General features: G+C 40.1%; 2 protein-coding genes across 2 annotated transcripts; both read left to right on the plus strand.

The window, feature by feature from the left end:
- The first annotated feature begins 370 nt into the window (after positions 1–370).
- Positions 371–9,365, plus strand: ccdc40 (coiled-coil domain containing 40). Its single transcript, XM_026360018.1, has 18 exons — positions 371–503; positions 780–873; positions 1,173–1,279; positions 1,521–1,604; positions 2,063–2,282; positions 2,867–3,024; positions 3,132–3,254; positions 3,905–4,026; positions 4,393–4,636; positions 4,742–4,924; positions 5,102–5,347; positions 5,488–5,701; positions 5,911–6,080; positions 6,167–6,258; positions 6,570–6,690; positions 7,331–7,519; positions 7,606–7,764; positions 8,293–9,365. Exons 1-18 carry the CDS (start codon positions 372–374, stop codon positions 8,542–8,544), a joined length of 2,910 nt encoding a protein of 969 aa, XP_026215803.1. The 5' UTR covers position 371; the 3' UTR covers positions 8,545–9,365.
- Positions 9,366–11,769: 2,404 nt separating this feature from the next.
- card14 (caspase recruitment domain family, member 14) lies at positions 11,770–22,875 on the plus strand. The gene is made up of 20 exons (XM_026360017.1): positions 11,770–12,099; positions 12,565–12,702; positions 12,776–13,101; positions 13,823–13,981; positions 14,111–14,230; positions 14,430–14,555; positions 15,391–15,540; positions 15,633–15,755; positions 16,139–16,239; positions 16,741–16,796; positions 17,021–17,072; positions 17,249–17,465; positions 17,552–17,678; positions 18,963–19,203; positions 19,336–19,396; positions 19,478–19,598; positions 19,729–19,893; positions 20,481–20,599; positions 20,826–20,941; positions 21,800–22,875. Exons 1-20 carry the CDS (start codon positions 11,886–11,888, stop codon positions 22,005–22,007), a joined length of 2,940 nt encoding a protein of 979 aa, XP_026215802.1. The 5' UTR covers positions 11,770–11,885; the 3' UTR covers positions 22,008–22,875.
- Positions 22,876–23,347: the final 472 nt, after the last annotated feature.

Below are 23,347 nucleotides of genomic sequence, written 5' to 3' on the forward strand. Positions count from 1 at the left end.
CAGTAGCAAAGGCTCGCTGTCAACGATTATAATTGTGCGGTTTTTTTCTCAACCTCTTCGCTAACAGAGCTCCGATAACTTCATCTTGCTAACTAACTAGCTGGCTTGCTAACTGTAGTCAAATGCCATAAATACATACACGAGTTATCAATAAGCTATAGTTAGGAAATGTTGTCGTTAAATGTTGTTTTGTGTTTTCTGTCTATCCACGAAAGGGAGCTAAATTAAAACAACAATATCGCAACACCATACAATTAACTTACAATATGCATTTCTATTACGCGTAACATTCAATTTAGCTAGCTAATATAAAACTCCGTCTTAAGCTAGCATGCTAATAGACAGCTTGTTCGTCGTAACCAACAGGTCCAATGCAGAGCGCTGGAGGTGAGGGAGCCCGAGAGGATGAGAGCTTTAGCCAAGATGAGAAAGACACCAAGTCACAGGAAGGGCCTGACAAAACAACAGAAGACTGTGAAGCGACTGCCCCGTCTGCCCAAGAGGTCTGAGGAATCATGAAGCCTCAAGCAACTTTATTTACTTCTTCTTCATCAGCTCCTTGTGAAGATGTTTGTTTTTGGCTCGGTGCTGTGGTGTTGCACATGTAGTCTTTAGCTACTGTGAGATGCACAGGATACAATTAACAAGAAGGTTGAGCCCAATATATTATTGCATATAATCTTAACAATGCTGGACAACAATTATCACATAGTGTAAAATGTGTAAATGTGTTTAACATCACGCTTTAGACTTGAACATGCTTTTTTCTGTGCTCACAGGATCAGTCAGTACCAAATCCTGATAACTTGGCCCATCAGCTTTACCCTCACCTTACTGGCGAAGAAGAAGACTTCCCAGTAGCCACATATTCAGGTCAGTCATGTCATTAGAGTTACACAACATTATTTATCATCCTGAGGAAAATTTTATTCAAAAATGTAACACAAAAATTTGTAAGTAAGAAGGGTGAAACAGTTTTAATATAGCAACAAAAGTATTGGCTAGTATACTCAAAAAAACTGTGACATGTTTATATGTCTGTCACAGACATATAAAAATGCTTCCATGGGCCGTACACATCTAAAAGTTCAATATTGTTTGGTAGTTGTTAAATATTATTATTAATGGTTGAGCAGTTAAAGAAAGTTTCATTTTCTTTGTCTCAATACAAGAAAATGTTGGGCACCTTCCCAACCTCAATGCATCAGAGGACATGGAGGATCAGGATCCACTGGAGGAAGATGAGGAAGAGGAGTTCATTGTTCTCGACCCTGACCATGTCTGTAACTTTTTCTTTAATATTTTTATTTATTATTATTAATAAATGTTATCTAACTGCTCCTCAAAGAGAATAATGGTATAACTCATTTGTATGCCTAGTGTATTAGTGTAATAGAAACCTTGGGAACACTCAACCCTAGCCTCTGTGCATATTTATATATCTGTAGCATATTACTTTCATAAACAGTATATTCAACATCTTGTACACTCACTGAAATGTAATTTTGATCCGTTGGCAGCCGCTGGTCAGAAGGCAACAAGCTGCCCTCAGTAGTCAGCTCAGCAAGCAGCTGGAGAGGATCAACCTGGGACTGAAGGAAAAGGTTGGGTTCTTTTTTCTTAACAACGCACACACACACACACACACATATATACGTGTGTGTGTATATATATATATATATATATATATATATATATATATATATATATATATATATATATATATATATATATATATATACCTATATAAAGGCTAGCTATATAATGGTATAAATGTGTCCAGGAGGTGGTGCTGTTGACCTGCATAAGAATTACATAGAATTTTATCGTTTCTATTTTTGTCATGCTTCCTATGTTTATCATACAGTATATATTTTAAATCCTGGCATAAGAATAATAAAAATAGAAAGCTGGTTTAGCCACTAAACCTTTTAAACTGGATCAGTTCATGTTGTGCAATGAATATGTACAAGACAAAAGAAAACCAGAGTTAATCAAAGACTACGTCAGACTGAATTAACTGAACTGATTCCTGTCTGTACTTTGTTTCACACTGCCCTAGTTGGCAATGGAGAAAGCGGATTCCAGCCACATGCTGGAGATAGATTTAGAGATGTTCAGGACTCAGGAACATCTGGCCAGACTTTATACCAGGCTCGAGGACTACCATCAAACCAAGGCACAGGTTGAAGTCAAACATCGACAGGCACAGGATGATCTGGAGACAATGAAGAACCAGTTTTCTAATATAACGAGCCAGGACAGCAAAGCTAAAGCTAATGGTAAGACTGTATTGCGGTTTGGTTATTGATTTAATGCATGATAATGCAATATATGTAAAATAAAGTTAGGTTAGGTTTGGTTGGAATTTTTGATAGCTCATTATGTTGTAATTACTATTTTATGTAATAATTAGAAATCACTATTTGAATTAATTAACAGCTTGCATTTATGTGTGCAGCTATGCCTAGACAAGAAATGATAGACGCCCGAGAGCATAAAATAGGGTCCTAGGTGTGATAGAACCAAATACTCTCCCAGTTTGGAGTTGGGGTCTATTGAAGTTTCACGGGATCAGCTTATGAAGCTAACACAAACCTCTGGCATAACTGTGGTTGCAGGTTGGTTTTGATTGGTTTTGCAAAAGAAACACATGTAGTGCAGCAACTATTAGAGGGAAGGGGACTCTAGTAGTTGAAACATTAGTTAAACAGATTAAAAACGTGATCAATGTTATTTTACAGTAGGCTTGTTATTAAATTCAACTAGTTTGGTCATTTTTTGCTTGAGTAATATTATTGCATCAGCATTAGTTCACATTTCCACAATACAGATGTGAGGCATTAGATGTGTGTCCTCCCCATAGTTTCACAACTACAAGCAGAAGTCGACAACCTGATGCTGCACCTCGTCTTCACACAAGGAGTTAGTGAAGATCTGCGTTCAAATGTCAAAACAATGAAGAATGCCAAACGCAAAGCGGGAGCAGAGAAGAGCCAGGCTGAAGAGCAGAAATTGAAGCAGGTGGGCAGGTCAAATTCAAGCTCAAGAAAAACATCAGACCTTTCAAAGATTTGACTGTATTAAGTAGAATAATTGATTAATTAATTCCTAATGTTCCATGTCATCAGGATTTGTATGTGGAGCGTCTTACAAAAGACATGGAGAGGCTGTCGCAGCAGATAACCATGTATGAGGCCCAGGCCAGAGCTCAAGCAGAGGAGACAAAGGCAGCCAAAGAGGCCCTCTCTGAGGTAACTATAGTCTACTATAGGACGGTGTGAAAGTGCCTTTAATTACTAAACAAGTACTGTTGACAATACAAATAATACTAAAAGTATTTAATAGGAACTTATAAAGATAAATGCTATATTAATATATTGTTTCACTACTTTGGGTGGCAAGGCCAGTTGTAGAGATCCTACTGACAAATTATTTGCTATCATTAGAGGTAGCATTTGAGTTATAGTTCTGGATAATTAATGAATGTAAGTTCAACATTCAAGCTTGTTTTCACTCTGTATAACCTCTATCATCTCCTAACATATATCTGACTCATCACATTATGTTTTTTTTTTTTCAGCTAACGATGCTATTTGGTGTTAGTCAGGCAATGTACAGATAGTTTGTCAGACTTTGGTGGTCCATAAAATCGAAACAGCCGTTGACTCCACTGTTTATGTAAAGTTAGTTATAAGTGGAAATCATTAAAAAAGAGAGAAATAACAAGTGCCTTTGTTCCCATTCACTGGTTTCCTACAGAGCTGTTGAATTTGCATTCATTCATACACCTTTTAATTACATTGTATATTCTGTTGCTGGCCATGTCAGAGTGTTGGTGAAGTTTCTACATGTATACAACATTTGTCCCGACACGCATCCAGCCATGTATCTTTGTGTGCAGGCTGAGATGGAAATGGAGTCTCTGTTGATGGCACGTAAACAGCTGCTGCAGCAGTGGAACAGCAGCCTGGTGGGCATGAGGAGACGAGATGAGGCCTTCAGCGCAATGCAGGAGGCCATGCGGTGAGAATGAGTGCAAGGAAAGGCTGAATGTTAAAATGCTACTGATGCTACATGTGTGATAAATTGCACATGTGTATTGTAGCTTACAATTTTCTGGATAAGAAGTGAAATGAAAACACATTATATAATTATTTAGGGTTGTGCTTGTTTGCAACAAAGAGATTTACATTAACACCATCATATATAGAAAATTCAACAAAATTTTTCTGACTTACATTAACATTTGTCATTTGGGAGATGCTTTTATCCACATCGATGTGCTGTACAATAATCTGAAAAACCTGGGATTTAAATGAACAGGGGTCAGATCTTGAAATGAAATAAAAGTATACACTGAATTATTTCTCTTGTCACTGTTTCCCTCAGCGAGGTCGAGCACCAGCTGATCTTACTTGACAGAGAGATTGAAGGCTACAAGAAATCCACAACAGAAGAACAAGAGCAAAATGAGACACTGACTATGCAGCTAAATTGGTCCCAGATGGACTGTGCCACCTCTAAAAAGCTGATGAGTCAGAAGCAGGCCCAGCAAGAAGCCTTGCAAGCCCACTACAGCACCTGTCTTCGCACTCTGAGGGAGACAGAGCACACTCTGGCCAGGCTTACAAAGGTAGACGCAAGCCAAAGTCTTTGTGTTTTTCACACAGTTTTTGTAGTTTTGCTTTCCTTCCACTCTCTGGAATTGTTTTACTATTCATGTCTTTTATCATTCTAGGAAACCATTACCCATCAGGCTGAGGTGAACAATCAGAGGAGGCAGTTGGAGAAAGAGAGTGCAGTGCGTCTAGAGTTGGAAGACAAGATCTTGTCTCACATGCAGCAGAAGCTCACCCATAACAAAGCTGCCAAATACTCCCAGCGGCTTACCAGCAGAATAGCTACTCTCAAAAAAGAAAAGGTAAAGAGGGGATTTATATTGCCTATAATGCAACTCAACAGAAGCTTTCATTAGATCCCATCCACTTACTAGACATGCACTACTTTCAAGCCACACTAGTGCTGGAGATGAAATATTACACAAGCCACACAAACAACACATGTACAATATTGTCTTTTCCCTCTTTCTACCATTTAGATCTCTCAGCTGTGGCAGCTTGAGAACGAGGGGGTGGCCGTGGGACTGGAGAGCAGCAAGGTCGGCCAACATCTGGACAGCCTGGCCCTCACACAAGAGGCCCTTGATGAGGAGATCACAAAGTACAACAAGTTACTGTCATCCAACCAGGCTAAGATCTCTTCCTTCATTACAGTCATTGGGCAGAAGCAGGCCACCATCGCCAAGTACAACAGAAAGATCTCTCAAATTGCAGCCAGCACTGGGGTAAGATGTTCTGGGGAAGAAGCAATGATTGTCTCTGTGTCCATTAAAAAAAGAAAAAAGTGCTTTGAATTGTGTATATAATAGTCAAATTTCACAAAAGATGATGTGATTCCTGAATTTATGTGCCTTTTATTCCTTAGCATGAAGACCTGAGTCCTCTGCAAATCCAGATAGAGGCACTGTTGGCTGAGATTGAGGAGTTGGCATCAAATATCAGAAATGACCAGCAGCACTGGATGAAACAACAGGGGACTCTAATAGGACTGACCCAGGAGATAGAGGCCAACAGCAAAAACATCCTCAAACTGCAGACAGAGTACACTGCCATGCAGCAAAAGAAAATTCGCTTGGAGAGTATGTAATGTAGCAATAAGAAAACATACACTTGCACAAAAAGATATACAGACCGTCAGAGAAAATCAGTTGTAAGTTGGGTACTATTGATTCTGAGAAGTAAGAAGAAGAAGGAAGTTATAAGGATTTGGATGTAATAAAAAAACATTCTAAACAAACCTGTACACTTTTACTAGCACTCACATGAACACCATCTCCTATCCCACCAGGTCAGATTGAAGCTGAACACCGAGAGCAGGCAGATCTGGAGAAGAATGCGAAGATGCTGAGGGGAGACTTGGTGAAGCTCAACACCCTGCTGAGCAAGAACGGACAGCTCAGCCAGACACTAGAGCAGGAGAACACACTGATGCAGACAGACTTCCTTTACAGACTTAAGGCACGGCATCACTGTTAGATTAATGTTTTCTCATATTCTGTTGTTTTGATAGTAAATGATTTTTATATGTCATGTCATGTTTCTAGGAGGCAGAGCGGGAGTGTATAGAAATGCAGATGAAATATGAGAGGACACAGGAGGAAAAAGAGAGACTCCTCAACAGTCTGGTAGAAGCTGAGTCAGTCACATATTTATGTTTTGCTTCTTCAAAACAAATGAATACAGTACATCTTTTTTTTTTATTTCCTGATGATTTATTTTATCCCAATGAGATATTTAACAAAAAATATACCCTGCTCTACATTTGAGAAAATGTGGAATACAGATACCTTCTACAATGAAATCACTCTGTAATTGGCAGCCTGTATCAGCCTGGTTTTGTTATTTTTCTCCTCTACATTAACAGCTCATGCTTTATGTGATGGATGCTTTTTTTCATTTTACACCTGTCCTTTATTGCGTGCTTGTGTTTGCCTGTGTGGCCTGCAGGAGGCAGATCATGCTGTGGGAGAAGAAGACCCAGCTCATAAAAGAGACTCGTTCAGCCGTGGACTCAGAAGTGGGCCAGGGAGACATCCAACTGATGAAAGCTGAGATACACCGTATGGAGGTAAACACATTGCACACTAGGTGAATAAACAAAGAGACAGTAAACGGTAACAATGAGGTGGCATCATATTGACAGCTGATGGAAAGATATTGGTATCGAAATAAAACCTCTAGGCTTTATGTCACACATTGGCTTGGACCTTACAGTATGTCTGCCATACAACCTCTGTGTTTTTGTGTTTTCATTAATCTTCAACATAAAGCTGAAACAACAGTAAGAAGAGGACAGAAGTGGGGTCATGATTGATTGATGAGGGCAACAATAAAGTCAGTGTTACTACCAAAAAAATAAAACTGAATTGTGTAATTATTGTAGCCACATCATATAGTTTCCTTGTTGTCCTATAGCAAATAGGATGTAGGAATCCTTGTTATATTTAAAATTGGTACTCTTATTTAAAAGCATACCTTTTTGCTGATTACAAAATCAAAGCAAACATGTCAGATATTTTTTCTTTCCATTTCTTATTTTTATGAGCTGCCGTATTCAACAATACTTTAACTTTAAATACTTTTAACTTCCTTTAACACAAAACAGGAGCCACAACAATGGCATACTGTAGTTTGTGGTTTGGGTGAATTTCTCTTTGCTTGTTCTTAATGTTTTAGGACTGTCAATATGTGTATGTCTGTCTGTGCAGGTGCGACTGAACCAGCTGATGAAACAGCAGGAGAAGTTGCTGAGGGAGAGTGAAGCAACAGTGGCGAGGAGGGAAACCATTGTCCTCCGCAGAGAGGCGATGGTCCATGGCTCCCATAAACAATCCACAAAGGGTGATCTGAATAGCATCATACAGGGCCTGCAGCGCAAGATTCAGGACACACACAAGGTAGGAGAAGTGAAATTTTCATGTCTGCTTGGGTGATTGGAGCATGTTGTCTAATATATCTTACATACAGTGTACCTGTCTGTCAGCATGTGGCAGAGTGTGAGCAGGTGATCAGGGAACTACAGGAGAGTCAGGTGAGTCTGAGTGACAGGCTTGCACAGCAGAAGCAGCAGCTGATAGGACTGTGTGGCACCAGCTACATTCTCGATCCTGACTTTGGCAATCTCCAGGATACTAAAGACAGGGTAAGGAGGACATACATACCTACATACATTCAGTACATTGTACCATGTACATACACTGCAGCTCTATCTAAAAATGCTAATGGAGTTGTTTATTAATTTGGTTTGTTTCTACATTGTACGTGACTGAATCTTCATTGTGTTGAAATCAGATACAGTACACTTACTACATTGTTTAGATACTTAAGTAATAGGACGTAGCTGGTATGTGTCAATCAAGTCAGTTTCCATTCAGAACTGAGATATGCACCATCAGTATTCTACCGGGAACTACCGAGTAACTCTAATAAAGGTGTGGTGACTGTTTATTAAACCATGTTTGTTGGTCAGGTAGTCTTGGCTGTGGATTTAGTCATTCAAGCATCACAGTTTTCATTCATGGAAAACACTCCCACTAACCAACTATACCAGATATAAGTACTCATTGTAGTTAGTATTGTACATTTTCTAACAACTAACACCATTAACAATATTTATATAGGTCATTGTAATACACATCACTTGTTTATCTTTCCTATATCATCTTTCTAGAACTTATCCCACCTGGTGACCCTGCAGAGCCGAATAAAGAAGCTGCAGGGGGTATGTGAGGGCAGCTATCAAGCCTCATCCATCAGGGAGTCTGTAGAAGCCGCTCTGCAAAGCCAGATGGAGCGTGTGCATGCTGCCAGCACCATCTTTCACCGTGTGTGTGAGGAGTTTCCCCAGCACCAAGGGGCTCTCCGCAGGGTGTCTCTAGCACTGGCAGCTCACACACAAGCCCTAGATCAGGACATGTCATGAGAGGGAGAGGAGGATATAGCCATACACTGAGTATAGGCAGTTGAAAAGTGTGTAAAAATAAGGGATAGGAAGCTAAGAGGGACTGATTAGATAAGTGAGGACTTATGATGATAGGTTTCTTATTTTGGTGTTTGCATTCTTTTATGCTTTAAATGATTGACTGTGAAGTGTCATAAAATAAAGTAGTGAAAAAGTAGTATGAAATCATACATAGTGTTTGCCTTTTTTTAATTCAGATGCTAGTTTGAAAAGTAACTGATTTGTTAAGTATTGGTCGATATAAATATTGAAGTGGTCAAAAATCTACATAAAGAGTTGCTAGTGTCAACTGTAGTTCCTGTATGTGATGAGCTCACATACTGCCTGTCATTTGTGCAGTCTGAAAAAAATACACACTGCATAGATGCTTAATTTCCTTATTGCCTAATTCTTTCCATTTTAAACACCATTATCACAGAGAACACATGCAGGCTGAGTAATTATGCCAACAGTACTGGGCATATAGTGTAAATGACTCACTGTGTTTCCTGCTCAAATTGCCAATTGTGTTCTTTTAAACTACTGAACTACTTGCCTTGTAAAAACTGTATTCTGTTTAGTTTAAAAATATTCATTGTTGTCCATAACCTATGTTAAACTATAAATCTCAACTAAATACTGTTTTTTTGTCACCCTGCGAAAACGAATTTCTCATCGACCCTTGCTTTGCTGTGAAACCTTTTACAGTTCATAACATTGATTATGTAATATTACCTCACAAGTTTAGCACTGAATTTCTAAACATGTGTCATAGGGTATTGTATCTTACTTCCTCCCAATGTTTAATGATCACAAAATTGTGTGATCAATAGTTTCTTTGTGGCCTCAGTACCACACCTTGTAAATATCCAAAAGTTCAATCTGGAATCTGTAAGATATTTGCTATACTGTTCTTCATTTTATGGTACTGTGAGCTGCACCCTCATGTAAAGGGGTGAGGTTTTTAGTGTAGTGGTAAGATCACTGACCTCTATATGGGAGACTGGGCCTTAAATCCTGGCTATTGCCTACATCCAGTAGGGGCCCTATAGGCAAGACCTACATTCGTCGCTTACCTCACTTGTAAGTTGCTTTGGATAAAAACATCTGCCAAATGACTAAATGTAAGTAATGTACTGTTGAAATTCATTGATCAGTCCTGTCCTGGCTGATAATGGCAGTCTGCCATTTCTCACACTGAATTCAATAAGATAAGACACTTGTTGACAGCTGTACAAAAATAACCCCAACAGCTGCAGTCATTCTGTCATTGCAGCACATCAGCTGTATGTGACAGTGATTGTAAGTGATTGCAACACAACATCTCCTCCTGTGAGGATTGCCACCAAGCCTTGCCTAAGAAAAGTTGTGGAACCAGCTCAGATTGCATGCTCTTTGAATATCACCCTCTACTATTTGTGTTAGGACTTTCCACAGCACCCAGAGGCACCCTATAGACTGTCACCAAACCTGACAGTTTACATGCACAGACCTCAGAGCAAACAAGTAGCTAAAAGTAAAAAGCTCAGATTCCTCTTACTCAAACAATAACTCATGCTCCTCTTGCCTCGCCTATCTAATCTAAATCTAAACTCTAGAAACACCACACTAATACCTCCTGAGCAGGTACATTTAGTGTACAGGCTTACTTACCTCTCCTTGACTTACAGTTAACAGGTTAACAGCACCTTACGAAAGTTTTTTTTTTCTTTCATATAGTTGGTTTCATGTAGGAAAGTGTTGTATGTATATCACCTTAATGCTTTTGCAACAGTATTAGATAACGTCGTGTCGGACCAGCTCTCATTAATTTAAACTGTGTCATGACTTCAGGCCAGGGCTAATTACTATATGGGTTCAGTTGTAATGAGCAGATTAACATAATTACAGGGTTGTTTTCCACTCACTTGCATAATTACGGCACCTGAGCATTGCAGTCTGACCGACATACTAAAAACATGTAACTGGTGATAGTTTTATAGAGTTAACTGTGTTGAATTACTAAGCTGTCATTTTTTCTTTTTATCTCCTTCAGTCACACTGAAAGGTCAAAATCCACCATCCAAGGCTTTGGTGTTTGTGAAACATGTAACATAGAGTGTTCATGTTCTTCACACGCTTGTTCTACTGTGGTTTCTTCCTGTTCTTCAAAAGCATGCTTTGGTTAATTGATGATTCTAAATGGACTTGGGGGGGCAACCATAGCTTAGTTGTTAGGGCAGTCAGCGGTTATCTACCAACCCCAAGGTTTATGGTTCACTTCCTGGCTCTCAGCCCAACCACTGGTCACATGCCAAAGTGTCCCTGGACAAGACAATAAACCCTGAACCCTTAGCGCCTCAAGGGGGCACAAAGAATTTCCCTAAGGGAAAAAGTATCAATTATCTTAGTATGTCCACCACCACAGCTTCCTTTGATCAGTTGTGGGACTCCATCACTGACTATGTCCTTTTTTCAGTTAAAAAGATTATTTCACTCCCTATATTTCACTTACAGTAGGTTCAGTCAAAAGCTTTTATTTGTTTGCATAAACCCTTTATTGTACAGTAAAATCCATATATGATGTAAAGTTAGCTAACAGTAATGTGAGAAAGTCTAAGCATGTGCTTACAACCCACTGCTGATAGGCCTCAGACTTTATTTCCTTCTTTGACAGAGGACTTTGCACTTCACTGTTCACTGTTTGCCTCTGTCAGTGATGTGGTATGTGTGTTTACTTAACTGTGATTAGACATTATTAGTGACCTCATGCATTGTCTAATGTGTATATGTTATTGAGAGGCTTTGTTCATTTATGCCACACGCTGTGGTTCAACTTCAATCAACAAACAAATCTGACTTTATTCAGTTAAAAAAAAGTGAGGGAGAGGTTTATGACGTGATTACATATTGAATTGGCTGTGGGAAACAAACACAATCACAAAGGCACCAAGAGGGTAAATGGAAGAGACGTGTATAGCTCACATGGTTTTTGAGTGTTTTTGTGTCATATGTGATTGCGTGTTAAAGCCTCTCAGCTCTGTTCGCACCAGAGTGTTTGTGCCAGTTCATGGAGTCCTCTGCTGCATCTCAGAGGGCTTGTCTTACAGGTTTTGCTACACGCCCACACATAAACACACACACACACACACACACACACACACACAAACGTGGGGCGTGGAAAGAGCCTGGCCTTTTAATAACTGTTCTGTTCATTCTAGTCAGTCTGCTGTTCCCTTTCAGGAATGAGTCTGTGACAAGTGTCTTTGCAGCTTAGGGTGTAATCTGCTCCAGCTGTGCCCATAATCGCAGCCACTCTTTCCAACGCACACCACACACTCAGGATGGCAGGGGAGTGTGTTTCCGAGGGTCGAGACCTGAAGGAAATGGGCGAAGAGGAACTGTGGGAACTGATTAATGACAACCGCCACCGGATCTCCTTAGGTGTTCGGCCATACATCTTGATCCCATACCTGAGGCAGGCCAGGGTTCTCACCGAGATGGATGAGGACGAGATTATCTCCTGTCACAACCTCACCAACCGCTGCATGAGAACCAGTGAGATTTATGATTTGGCTTGTGGCTTCTTGGTTTTTAAGAAAGTTAGAGGCTGGCTGTGATTTCATTAAGAGCTATAGCCTTCCTCAGTTTGTAGACGTCAGGTGGATTCTGTTTTGTCTGTCTTTTACTGCGCCTGATTTGTTTACCCTGACTATTGATGCAGAGACAGAGGAAATTCCAGCAACACCTGTGATACTGAGAACAAATATTTTGTAGTATAACCAACTCGCTTTGCCACCCCTGAGAGCTTTTGAAACATTTTGTTGTGATTACTGTATTGAACTATTGCTGGCTTTATTCCTCTGTAAGATAAATCACAATGTAGTACTTGCTAGTGATGAAATAAGCGAAGCTAAAGGAAACACACTTACTCTGTAACTGCTGTTGGTTTGATGAATAACTTCATAAGTTTCATGGCTGTTAGAGTTGGAGAATGTACTACATTATCTCTACTATTTACAGGCTACATGCTGGATCTGCTGAGGACCCAGGGGAGGAATGGTGCTGTGGCCTTGTTAGAAGGTCTCATGATCCACTATCCAGGCTTATACACACAAGTCACAGGGCGCAAACCCAGCACTGAGCCCTCCCGATTCAGTGGTCAGTGTCTTTAACCTTCTTTTAGTTTGTTTTTCACTTGCTGTATGTCTTACTAACAATGGTCTCCTCACAGGGCTGATAAAGTACTCAGAGCTGACAGAGTATCTGGTGAGAGCAGTAACAGGGATGCAGAAGGAGCTCCAGGAGGCTCGTAATGAGGCTGGCAAAATGAGTACCCGCTGCGCCTCTCTGGAGTCAGAGATTAGCCAGATAATGGAGCAGGATGAGAAGTCCAGACACCTTCAGGCTGAAAATGAACGCATGCGGAGGCACCTGTGTACGTTGCAACGTGAAGTCACCAAGCTCAAGGATGAGAAATGCGACTTGTATATGCGCTACACAGCAGCCATTGAGGAGAAGTCAGCTGTGAACAAGCGACTTCACGACCTCAACCTGCAGGTCAGTGGTGCTCACTAAAGTCACATTCCTGTCTTAAGAAACTCATAAATGCACCTTATATAAGTCTCTTTTCCCTGAAACACCCAGATAAGCTGTAATCTCAAGGGAAAGGACTCATGATGTCAGCTTTAAAGAAGTGAAATCTGAACATTGTAGCTGAATGTAAAGTTACACCTGTAGAGAGGCACAATGAACGCAGCCCAAGAAACAGTTACATAATGTCTTTATACTGGTATAAAGAGAGTTTTAAAATAAATACTAAGTTCTAAAGAAGCAACAGTAAATGTAAATGACTGGATAGAAAATAATCAGACTTTAATACATACAGTGTGTTGCTTCTTTAAATTCTGATTGGTGCACAGAAACATGTGACAACATACTTTTTCAAAGGTACACCACCCACTTCAAACCAGTGAGTTTGAAGAGCAGAGGAAAATGGGAAAGTGCTGTGTTCACCATGACATCACTCAGGGGAAAAGGGATAAGGATTAGCTGGTCCAGAAATATAAACATACAAGTTATTTATAGAGCAATAAAGTTAAATACATTTCTCTTATATTGAGTAGCAAACTGAAAACCTAAAACCTGAAACCCTTAATCAGATAAAACTGTCACATTGGGCTCTGGAATATAATAAGGAATATTTAAAATGACTTTATGCATTTTATAGACAAAGATACACATGTATTAATCAATAAATAATTGTCTTTTGTTGTGGCAGGTGTACCAGCTGCAAACTGAGGTACAGAAAGCCCAGTTGGAGAATGAGTCCCAGATGCGGCGTTCCCTCAGGAGTGCCCCTTCTGCTGAGACACCACAACTGCCAGGAGAAGTCAGGAGTCTGTGCTACGAGCTAGTGAAGGCAGAAAAACTAGACCCAGTGAGAATAAATACAACAAATATGAATCAATAATTCTGTTATTAGGGATGTTTCAGTTGTACTCTTTATCAATAACAACATGCCTCCTCGTGTTTGTATCTAATTTTTAGTTTCGTTTGTCTTTGTCAGGCGCATCAGGACATTTTGGCCCACGACCTGGCTGAGGCCATCGACAGCCAGATGGAGCTTGCAGAGCAGCTCAGATGTTACAGAGAGGAGAACGAACTGCTGCTCAAAGAAAAACAAGGGGTATGTGTGTTTCTTTTAGTCGTCATTCATCGGGAAGTGACATGCAAATTTAGGAAATATTCTGATGCTATTTTATTTATTCCACTGTGGCACATTACCATGACATTTTATATACGTATTTGTCCAAAAGTCTGTTTCAGTTTTTCCATGTTTAGCTTAGCAAGCCATTTATCTTGTTGTAACGTGTGTTTGTGTACAGCTCCTGGATCAGAAGGAGTGCCTGAGCCTTCAAGTGCAGCAGTTGACCCTGGACTGCAACATGCATGAGCAGAAAGACATTGTGATCCAGAGCCAGATGAGAGAGCTGCAGACAGAGAGAGACCAGGTAAGAGACTGACATTATTTAGTCTTCCCAGCTGTGTTTATTGTTAGACTTCATGTTGTTTCCTGTTGAAATGTTAAGCAGCCAGGTGTTAATAGTGATGTTTAGGGAAAAGCTTACTAAACTTTTAAACGTGTTGTGCAACATTTCACCTGCCGATTTAGTCGTGATTCACCTTTTACTTTGTAAGACAATTGAATGGGTAAAACGTCACTGAGGCTTTTTCTCTTAAGAAGTATGTAATGAAGAATCCACCACACCCTAACAACCATCAGATGGCCACAAACAGGTCCCTGATTGTTATAAGATATTTCTGTTAAATGCAAAAATCTAGGTTAAGTAAGATAAGCCTTCTGCTTTGCCCTTTACAGTGATGTTTAAAAATGATGTCCAGTTTGCAAACCTGTCTATGTGTGTATTAGTAAAGCCTAACATGAACCAACCTGTCACCTACAATTATCTTTCTAGGTCAGAATCAACTCATGGTCCCTGTCCAAAGAGGCACAGTGCATCTGTTAGTTTAAAGATCCTATTATTATTATTGACCCCCATCCAAACTCCACCTGCTCATAAAGCATTGCTTTCAGTATTATTGTGTTCTTTCCATCTTCCACATTATGCCTGGTTGCGCCTGGCTGTGCCCTATAACGCCAACACTTGTGGTCACAAAAATTGCAAAGAGATAATTGTACACACCCATGATACCTTGCCCAGAGTGTTCACACATGCATTTCAATGGTTCCTGTTTTAGTAAAACAGGGCCCAAGGTGTGTCTGTGTGCCATGTGTGTTTGAAATATGCATGGTTTAGTAAATATGGGTTGCTCGCATGCTTCTAGGCGTACCTGTCCAGAGATGAGGCTCAGACAATGATTGCCCGCACCCTGGCTGAGAAAGACATCCTGAGGTGTCAACTGATGGAGCTCCAGGAGAAGGTCTTCAGCCTGCAGGCCAACCGCAGGCCGCAAGAACAACGACAGAGCTCTGAGGTAATTACTGGCAAACAAGTACCAGCACACATTTAAACATAAGACATACAGAAATACAAATGTTGATATGATGCTCTTTGTTTGTGTGAAAGGAGACGGATGTCAGCTGGGATAGTTCGACGTCCAGCTGTGAAGAAGCTTTGTTTCCAAATAGACGCAGGCTTTGCCGAATGGATGCACTTAATCCCATGTTACTAAGTACTTGCAATTCAGAGGTGTGTGTATGTGTGAGATAAGCCACAACTAATATTATTTTCAAAATACAAAATCATTGTATCAGGACTGGTCCAGCACATAACCCATCATTTTATGGATAAAACAAGAAAAAAATAATGTTAGTTGATGAGCTTTATACTGTAGGTTCTGGTAGTCGTTACCTAGATGGAGCAAAGCTAGCAGTTTGCCCTTGTTTCCAGTCATTGTACCCAGCTATGCAAACAGCTGCCGCTAGTTCAGTACACACGAGCGATATCAATGTTATTCAGTCAATTGTTTTTTATGACAGTGAAAAATACTGATACATTGTGAGGTTTGGCATAGCGTGTTATGTTATAATTTATATATATATATTAAAGTTTGTGTGTGGGTGTATATCCAGAGTGAAGATTTTGCAGCATGCAGCGTTCGATCCCGAAATGCAGAGCCCCCAAGTCTAGACTCCTTCCGCAAAAGGGAGGAAGATCTACATGAAGACAGCAGGTGTGTGTTTCTGCACTCATGTACTGTACATGTCTCTGTGCTTTTGTTCATGCTGTTATATATATATAATATATATATATATATATATATATATATATATATATATATATATATATATATATATTCAGTCCTCTCTTTGCATCTGCGGTTTCAGGTGACTAGTTTTTCAACGAGAATAAGGAGGTCTTAACTACATGTCACATGATATGCTAAGCTAAGCAAGACACAGATGAGTGTTCTCTGTAAGTAGAGTGTGCTGAGGAGCTAGATAGCGGGGCCCCTCTATGAATAGATTTATAGGTTTTTGTACAGCACCACATTCCAACACCACATTACAAGTCTTTAACGCTCAAGGGAACTTCTGTACTTTATGTTCAAAGTGTTGACTAAAGATGCGACTATTTTTAAAACCCAAACGAGTCTGATTATCTCACACTGCTGTCATTGTGTGTGTAGATAGGTGCTCATGTTGCTGTTGTCTGTTTTTTCTTCCTCTTGTAGCTTTGAACAAGCAGAGACAGACTCTCTATTGGACGACTTTGTGTTCCTCCCCAGTGGTATGTGTAGAAATCTTTTGAAATTTCTTAGTTTAACTAAGTGCTTATGTTTCTGTGTGAAATGGGTTGTGTTGATTTTCTGTTGTTTGGCAGTACTTTCATTAGCTATTGTTCAACATTGGACCTTTGCCAGGCCTGTGAGGTGACTCAATAACTCTGGCACATGGGAAAACAAGGAAACAACCTTGGTGCTAAATCATTAAATAGCTTCTCTTTTTGTTTAGTGGCCAGTGAAGACAAGCAGAAACCCAGGCTTTCCTCTTCTAGTGACCCCAGGTGACCAACATTCTTACAAATAAAATCCATGAACATTAGAGTAGAAACAGTCGCAGGGCCAAGAAGCATGTAAAGAGTTAATAACTAAAAGAAGAGGGTCAGAGAAGTGAATAATGAGTAATCAGCAATAGTCAACTAAAGCCTGTGTACTAACTGATAGACTTTTTCTATTCCAGTTTGTCAGGAACTTCAGTCCCTCCTTTTCTGATGCGTTCCCGTCCTAAAGCTATTCGCATCAACGGCCGTGTTCTCAGCATCTCCTTCCAGGGGGAGACTCTGCTCAGCCAGCTGACAGTGGTGGGGGGAAATAAAACAGGGGTGTTTGTGCACAAGGTGACTGAAGGGAGCCCTGCCCATACTGTTGGCATCAGCCCAGGGGCACAGATAGTGGAGGTGAGTGCAAGTGAATGTATTGGAAGAGTTGGTGTATTTATTGTGCTTGTTGTGAAGGTGTTGCTCATCTTACTGTTGGTCCGCAGGTGAAGTACGAACTGAACCAGAAGGCTCTGAGGATGGTGCTGGAAGATTCCACTTTAGAGGAAGCTATGTGGGCTCTCAGTCAGGTTACAGGCCTCTGTCACCTCTCCCTGCGGCGCAGGGAAGATGGTAGGACCAGTTCTTTTTTCTTGTAACCAAGATAGTTTGTCTCATAATGAATAATTTCTGTGCTGCTTAGTGAAGTAAAAGTAGATTTTCTTCACAAATTCCACTCTACTACCAATGTGAAAATATAATTTCCCGCCTCACTCCAGCTTAGTGACACTGGGACTATTTGTACTCCTGCTGTAATTACAGCATAATGAAATCATAGTAATGGGAAATCAACAACAAAGAAGACATTTACACAGTCCACAAAAAAGCTTTTACTCACAGACACAAACACATGTTTGTATTGTATATATGTACACATGAAGGAGTGCTCTCGTGAACCGTGTTGTATTATACTTTATAACAAATTATACACTGTGTCCTGCATGAGCTGGAAATAAAGTGTATGGCTTTAGTTTATATGAGGCATCAGGACACAGGTATTCTCTCACAGGCTCACATGTATTTATGTTGGTGTCTTTGTTTTGCGGCCTGCAAAGAAGTAATCTGCACAGCAGCATTCTTTAAAGTACACAAGAGTACACAAACCTGCAATTTAATAGCTTTCATTAAACAGTTTTTATGCAGCCAAGGGTGACAGATAAAGAGGCAGCTTTGTAGAAAAGGTGCCAGTAAATGCTTGTGTTACACTGTAAATGGTATGTTAAGGTTTACTCTGTTGGGTGGATTGTGGTAGATATTGTCCACAAATGTGTACTGTGAACTGTAATTTAACAAAGTATGATTACACTGAATATGTAATTGACCTGATCCAAAAATCAGCACTGTAAAGCACTGCATCACAGTAAATGATCTCATGCTAGAGTGTGCATGTAGAGCATTTATTAACCTGCAGCAAGGTTTGTTTTTCCATCCATAGTTTCAGACTTGCTATTGTATCTGTCAACACTGTAAATAAAACTAGACGACTAGACTGGCTGGACTAGTTACACATTTCAGCTGCTGCAGTGATTAGTCACACTCACAGCTTGATCTAACATAAGACATCAGTTACGGTAACAACTCAGTGTTTCATTAGGCCTGACAATATAAAAGACAAAAGTGGCTTAAAATGGCTGTTAGGATAAAAATGGGAATACAGCATGACATACTGTAATATCCCATGTACACTTTCTTTCATATTTTAAACAATGTTTGTTTTAAATTCTTTCAAAGACTGCAGTGGGTTTATTGACTCTGTTCACACACACTAACTGTGAATAGTACTGTTAAAATACAAAATGCCTGGTCTTGTCCTTTAATATTAGTTAGGTAAAGTGTGCTCCTCTGCCTGTTACTCAGACTATGCAGCACTGCTGAAGCAACTGCAGAGCAATGAGACGTCATCTGGAGATTCCTTCTACGTACGTGTCAACATATCTCTCCCCACGGGCCCCAACGGAACTCTGGCTGTGTCCTGCAACGACATTTTGCATGTGACCAACACGCGGCACGCTGACTCAGAGGACTCATGGTATGCCAGCCAGGTTCATCCCTGTCAGCCACTGGACCTCCAGAGTGGAACTGTGCCCAACTATTTCAGGTTGGTACACGAAGGATGAATATACATGTGAGGAGCAGGATCAGTTTGGTTTGTTGTCAGGCAGCATAGATGGAAAGAATTTACCTCTCAGAGCTTTAACTGTACATTTTGAATACATTTCTGATGTTACAGGGCACAGCGACTCCTGATTCGAGCAATTGAAGACATGAGCTTTGAAGCAAAGTCTGAGAAGGTAAAATTAATCTACGAGCTACCACCCATTGACTCCATCCAAAACATTAACTGCGCTAACTCCTTCCTTCTCTGTCACCAGGATGGGCATTTGGTGGCTCAGAATAAACAGAAGGCAGTAAGAATTGTCAGCACTGGGCGCCAAGGAAGGAACCCACTTTGGGTCAGTGTGGAGGATGAAAAGGAGATGAACACAGACACAGGTATAACCTGCTAAATGTCGTCAAAAATACAATAGGTTACTTTACTGTCACAGCGAATCAAGTGAGGATAGCTGGAAGATTATATATGGAAATTGTTTATTCTCCCACTGTTTATATATATTTTTTGTAGGTGGTACATGTGGACGTAGAAGTTGTGTAACCCTTATGCCTTACACCCTGGTCACCCCGCACTACCCACCTGTCTGCAGACCCATCCTGTTGCTCCCCACCGTCTTAGGACGCATGCTGAACAAGAAGCTGGCCAGCTGGCAGGGTTTTCAGCTCTGTGACCCTGGTAAGCAGTACTGTGTTGCTGTATGCCAAAATAAAGCCCCGTTCATTCACAGGAAGTCCATTTTTCTATATACAGTACATACAGACACATCTAAGTGTCCTGATAAGTCTGTTTGTCTTGACAGATCACATGTTTTATTGGTGATTGCTTATGTATCTCTTCCTCTAGTTCCGATTTTTAGCTGTAATCAAAGTTTGTTTTGCTGCCTTAGTACACAGACAGTATTCAAAATTTTATGGGTTTGTCTGTTGCTGTAAACCAGGAAGGAAATAAACTTTGTGAATAAATAGCAATAAAATGATAGAGAGCGTAATGACAGTAAATGCTGTGACGATAAGGTAAAATGAAGGTTTAATGGTCTTTGTGGGAAACTTTAATCATCAGACAGGACAGATCCACAGACAATTACAAGAAAAAACAGGACATGCTGAAGAACATCTAATGATATATGTTAACTTTAAATGTATGAACAGTGTATTTTGACTGAGCTTGAAAGAAAAAAAACTTGAATGAAATGAGCCTATTTGTAATCTCCTCTTCTGCTCTTCCTGTCTGTTTCTGCCTCTGCTTTGATTCCTGCTCTGTAGAGGTACTGAGCCCCTGTGAGCACGCAGCCCGGCTGCAGAGGTCTGACATACTGGAGGAGAGTGAGCAGGGAACAAAAAGCTGCTACACCCTGCAGGGTGTGGAGAAAATCATGAAGAAGGTCAGAGCCTGTACTGTGACTTCTTTTAGTTGTTTGCCACACCTGCAGTGAAGCTCAGTGTCTGATGGTTGTTTTATCCAGAATCTCCACAATTGTGTGATTGTTGATGAAAATGTCTACGGACATTCACAACAGCCAATTAAAATGAAAAAAGTTAGAACCAAGTTTTGGCAATGGTAAACATTCACTACACATTAAAATCAGAGGTGACTTGCTCGTCCTGCAGGGTATTCACTGTGTGCTGCCGTTGGGCCTGGACTGTGTGCGGCGGCTGCACCGGGCTGACATCTTCCCCATCATCATCTTCGTCGGTCAGTCTGCACGGAGTGCACGCAAACTCAGGTAAACTTCCTTCTTCTTCATTCCTTACTAACATCGGCAGAGCTCGGCTCTTTACCCCTGACTGTTATCACATTTAGATAATCGCTGGCAGCTACAGGAACATGTGCTTACGTGAAACTGATTTCCCCAAAGCTGCCATAGATTCAACAGATACAGTTTCACTTACAGACACTCGCACACAGTCTGTGGTTCACCTCTGCGATAAAGGACAGTGTGGACAGGATCATGACTGTCATGTCAGAAATTCTTTGTGTTTGTCTTCCTGTAAACAATGACAGAAAGAAGCTGTGAAAATAAATGACAAACCAAATGTTCAGTAGATGCTCTTCTCTTCCACTTGGTAATCAGACACTTCACTTTTTGTACACTTTGTCTTAGAGACCTAATTTTAAATGGATAGTAGTCAGTGATATGTAGTAGGATGCCTCCTTGTTGCTTCTCGTTTCCAAGAGATTAGTCTACAACTTACCGGAGTCCACCCGTGCCACATTGAACTGAAAGGTTTGGAAACACACACACCTGTGTACTGTACATATATAACGCCCTGCAATTTACACTGCATGTCAGAACAAAAACCAGTAAGTCCAAGAAAGGCTTTGTAGAGCTCCACAATAACAATATTTCACGGTAATGAATAGAACAGGCCAAGTGTCAAACCAGTTCAAACTATATGAAGAGCTAAACCTGTTTTCGATGACGTAGAACTGACATCAAATCCAGACATTTAGAGCAGTGAAGAGAAGTGAGCAATCAAACTGTAGCTGTAATAACTCATACTAATTAAATTCCATCCATATAGTTACACCCATCGTATAGTGTCATATAGTTAATATTTCCTTCACCCATCCATCATTTCAGGTCAAAACTGCAGCGCCACAGCCAGCGGGAGGAGCAGCTGCTGGCGTGCTCGAGGAGTGAGGAGCCTCTTTTGGACAAGCTGCCATGTCTGTACCGCAGCGTGGCTCCAGACTCCTGGTGTGACCAGACTTCCCTGCTGACCAATCTGCGCACCATCATCTGGGAGGAGCAGAAGAAGATCGTCTGGGTGGAGCCTGACCTGTGGTGAAAGAGAAAAGAATATGCGAAATCACAGAGGGGATAAAAATGCTTTTTTGTTATTAGCAAAGTATATTTGGAATATATTTATAGTAAATAGATCTTTACAAGAAATATTTTTGTAAACGCAAGTATGTATCTGTGATACAAATGGGTGAAGGATTCTCATGTGATACACACATGAAAATATATTTATAGCGTGTATTAAGCTGTATTATTGACTTTACTTAGAAACATTTTCTACCATGTGTTGCCTCCCTTTTTGAGGCATTGTATCAAACAAACAGAGGTGTGTGGTGTTTATCCTGAAAACATACTGTACTGGCTGTATGATCTGTATCTCTACAATATGTTGTAGGTTATTTCCCACTGTGAGGGGTTTTCTTTTAATGTTCTGCATCTGCTCTAATGCTACAGTTCACCATCATTTGAATAGTTCTTTTAATTGGTATTATATTTAATTGACTGTCCGTCCCTCCACAGCACAGTAGCTTTACAATATTTAGTACTAGTGACTCAACTGCACAACAACTGATTATAGTTGGTTCGACCTTATGCAACTTTATGCTTTATGTCAGATGTTACTTTAATTTTTCTTTGAAGGAGCCTCTGTCTCTGTCTCCTCTCTTCTCGACTGTGTCCTTCTCATTTTTATAGTGCTATCCAAAATCCATAATCATCCAGTCCTGTCGACTTTACTCATGAGATTTGTCTGTGAAGTGTCTGTGATGTTTGTTGGCAGATTCTGTAGTGGAGCTCCTGTTTCTACCTCACTGTCCATATTAATAAAACTGCAGCAGTATTTAATGATTTGTGCTCATTGAAATGTTCATGTAGCATCTGTTGTTAACCACAAATACACATCTATTTTAATCCAATTCAATATAAATGAGTGTGTTTTACTTTCAAACTACTTAATATGACTTTAAATCTTTTGAACTCTAATCATGAGCTGACTGAATGTGCTGCTGGGAGTTGGTTCGACTCAGGCAATGTTGCTACTTTTAAGATGAACATTTAGCTCTATTATTAGACAGAGCATTGGGATGTTGTGTCTTGATGGGTTATATTTATGTTACTTAGTAACTTAGTAACTTGCATTATTACCTTGGTTATTGTATCGATAAGATGCATTTTATTAGAAGGGCTGGGACCCAGAGAGCAGAACCTAATGTACATCTTTATTAAATAAGTGTGAAATAGTGTGAATAATTATCAAACAGTACTCTCTCTAAATATATATAAAAATATAAAACCCAAATTGAATGAATTAAACACATCTGAGAAGCAATGTGTCTACACATTTAAAAGATAACAGTATGCACGTGTTATTCTTTAAATGATACTTGA

The sequence above is a fragment of the Anabas testudineus genome, chromosome 1 (genome assembly GCF_900324465.2).
Source record: "Anabas testudineus chromosome 1, fAnaTes1.2, whole genome shotgun sequence".
Lineage (NCBI taxonomy): Eukaryota > Metazoa > Chordata > Actinopteri > Anabantiformes > Anabantidae > Anabas > Anabas testudineus.